Raw genomic sequence first — 2,511 nt, 5'->3', positions numbered from 1 at the left:
TGTTATGGTGCATGTTTGTTACTTAGTTTGTTCTCATGCTTGTGTTGTGCTCGCCCAGGGAGACGATGCTGCAAGCGTTGAGGTTTGTGATCCAGGGCGCCGGCTCGAAGGTGGACCCAGAGATCCGCAAAAGCATCACCACCACGCTGCTCGGCATGCTGGGACACGATGAGGTATGACGGTAGGAGCAGAGGGGAGTGTTTGTGTGAATTCAGGTCACGGAATAGCTGCTGAATATCTCACATTCCTGCTCTTCAATCTCTGCAAAAATACATAACAAAGGTCCATTCATTTTCTAAAGTTGTGCCGTTTTCAGCCAGAAGTTGTCATAAATTGACTTTTTATCTAGTTTTAAGCCACATTTTTAACATAGAATGACGTATTTTACTCATGGGTCACCTGGATTGTAAATAATCAAAGAAACATGCTAAGCTAACGTTAGCGACAGCCAAACTGCTTTTTAATGTGAAACTGCTTTATCATTACTCTAACTCGTTTTAATCAGCAGGCCTTTGTTTTGAAGAGGTGGACACCTATGAGGACGATTCAGCTTCTGTGTTAAACCTCCTGAACATCTGGATCTTAACATTTCAGAAGTACAGGCAGCGCTAACACGAGGAAGAATTTGGCTCAAAAACACTTCTTAGACGTCCGTTTACTAACGAGAAGATTTAAAAAAACACTCATTCTTAACGTGAAACAGCTTCTACTGGTTTGATCAGCTAGTGTGTTTGTGTTAGACGAGTAGGAGACCTCTGAGGAGTTTTGGGCGGACATATTGTACACGGAAATAAATACCCATGAATTAAAGAAGTGTGATCAGTCGAGAAATGATTTTGATCTGTGGTTCAGTTTCCTCTCTGAACTCGGTAGAAAAACGGAAGTCAGGCAGAGAGGATGTGGTTTGAGCCTCTCTCAGTTTGAGAATAAATGACACTCAAACCTGTGTGTGTGTGTGTGTGTGTGTGTGTGTGTGTGTGTGTGTGTGTGTGTGTGTGTGTGTGTGTGTGTGTGTGTGTGTGTGTGTGTGTGTGTGTGTGTGTGTAGGATGCAACCCGTATGGCTTCAGCAGGCTGCGTCGGGGAGCTGTGTGCCTTCCTGTCGGAGGACGAGCTGAAGAATGTGTTACAGCAACACATCTTAGGTTGGTTTTCATAATGTCTTAATAATTACAATTATATATATTTATCAACATTTGTACTGTAATTTTTGTTTATATGAATATGTTTGTTATATTTTATTTTTATTTATTTTTACATTTTACTTTAACTTCTTATAGATATATTTGATTTTTGTATTCTTTTTTTTATGACACATTTTTTAACTGGTTATAAAAAATAAAAAAAAATAAAAAAAATTATTGGGACATTTTATATAAATATCTTTATTTTCACATTCTTAATTGAAGTTCTTATTCTTATACAAATATTCATTCACCAAACCCAATTCCCCTGAAAGTAAAACATGTGATTCTTAACAATGTGCCTCTGATTACTATTTATCACAACAGCCTGACTTACTGTTCAGGCTCACATGAAAACAGTGACTTAGTAAATGTGTGTTTTCCTCACTTTGACCCCAAACAGTGTTTTCCTCTCCTGATGTTCACACTCCTCATGTCTCTCAGAATCGTTTCCTCTAACAGCTGTTTGTCCTCCTGCAGCGGATGTTTCCGGCGTGGACTGGATGGTTCGTCACGGCCGCAGTCTGGCCATGTCCATCGCAGTGAAGTGCGCTCCTGAGAGGCTGTGCGGGGGGGAATACTGCGACACTGTGACCGAGGCCATCTTAACCAACGCCACTGCAGACAGGGTGAGGACAATCAGCTCAGTTACCTCTCTCCATCCACATCTGTCACCCCCCACATATTATTTATTCCTAAAACTTGTAAAATGAATATTCACAACTTCCCAAAATAAGGCGACATTTTTATGTTTATTTATCGTCTTATTTAATTGTCGCTGCTTGTGTCTCCTTTTTATCCCCCCCTACAGCCCCCTTCCTCTAAATATATTGATATTATTTATTCCTAAAATGCTTAAATACTTAAAATGAAAGGAAGGATCACACTAAATAAACTAATAATTATTAACTGACTAAATACTACTATAGAATATATGTATATGACTCATTCCTAAAATCCAAAATAAAATTCTTACAACTTTCCCAAAAATATGTTGACAGTTAAAATGTAAGAAAGGATAAAACTAAAATCAAATAAATATTATTACTACTACTAAAAACAATAATAACAACAAATAATATTATTACATGGCTTAGTTGAATACTCGATTCTGATTGGTCAACACAAGGACACGTTGACCGTTGCTATGGACGCTCACATCTGCAGAAAGAAGTCCGGTCGGTTTAACTGTTTGTTTGCTTGTCTTAAGTTTTCAGTTGTCTCCCATCTGAGAGCAACATGGAGGATTTTAATATTCATTTTAATATATTTGGAGAGCACAGTAATTTGGATGAATGGTTAGTGGCTGATGAGTCCCCAGCGGAGAA

The 2,511-nt window shown here is 38.5% G+C and overlaps 1 protein-coding gene across 1 annotated transcript; it reads left to right on the top strand.

Moving 5' to 3' along the window:
* Positions 1–58: 58 nt before the first annotated feature.
* On the top strand, positions 59–1,812 carry LOC104952174 (translational activator GCN1-like; the record flags this gene model as incomplete). Its single annotated transcript, XM_010778942.1, has 3 exons — positions 59–173; positions 1,048–1,144; positions 1,664–1,812. Coding segments are annotated over 3 exons (361 nt in total), but the record flags the coding sequence as incomplete, so codon positions are not given.
* Between the last annotated feature and the right edge of the window lie 699 nt (positions 1,813–2,511).

This window comes from Notothenia coriiceps, unplaced genomic scaffold (genome assembly GCF_000735185.1).
Source record: "Notothenia coriiceps isolate Sejong01 unplaced genomic scaffold, NC01 NC01_scaffold00019675, whole genome shotgun sequence".
In the NCBI taxonomy this organism is placed as follows: Eukaryota; Metazoa; Chordata; class Actinopteri; order Perciformes; family Nototheniidae; genus Notothenia; species Notothenia coriiceps.
The sequence above is the reverse complement of the archived record's forward strand: the minus strand, read 5'-3'. Positions and strand labels throughout refer to the sequence as shown.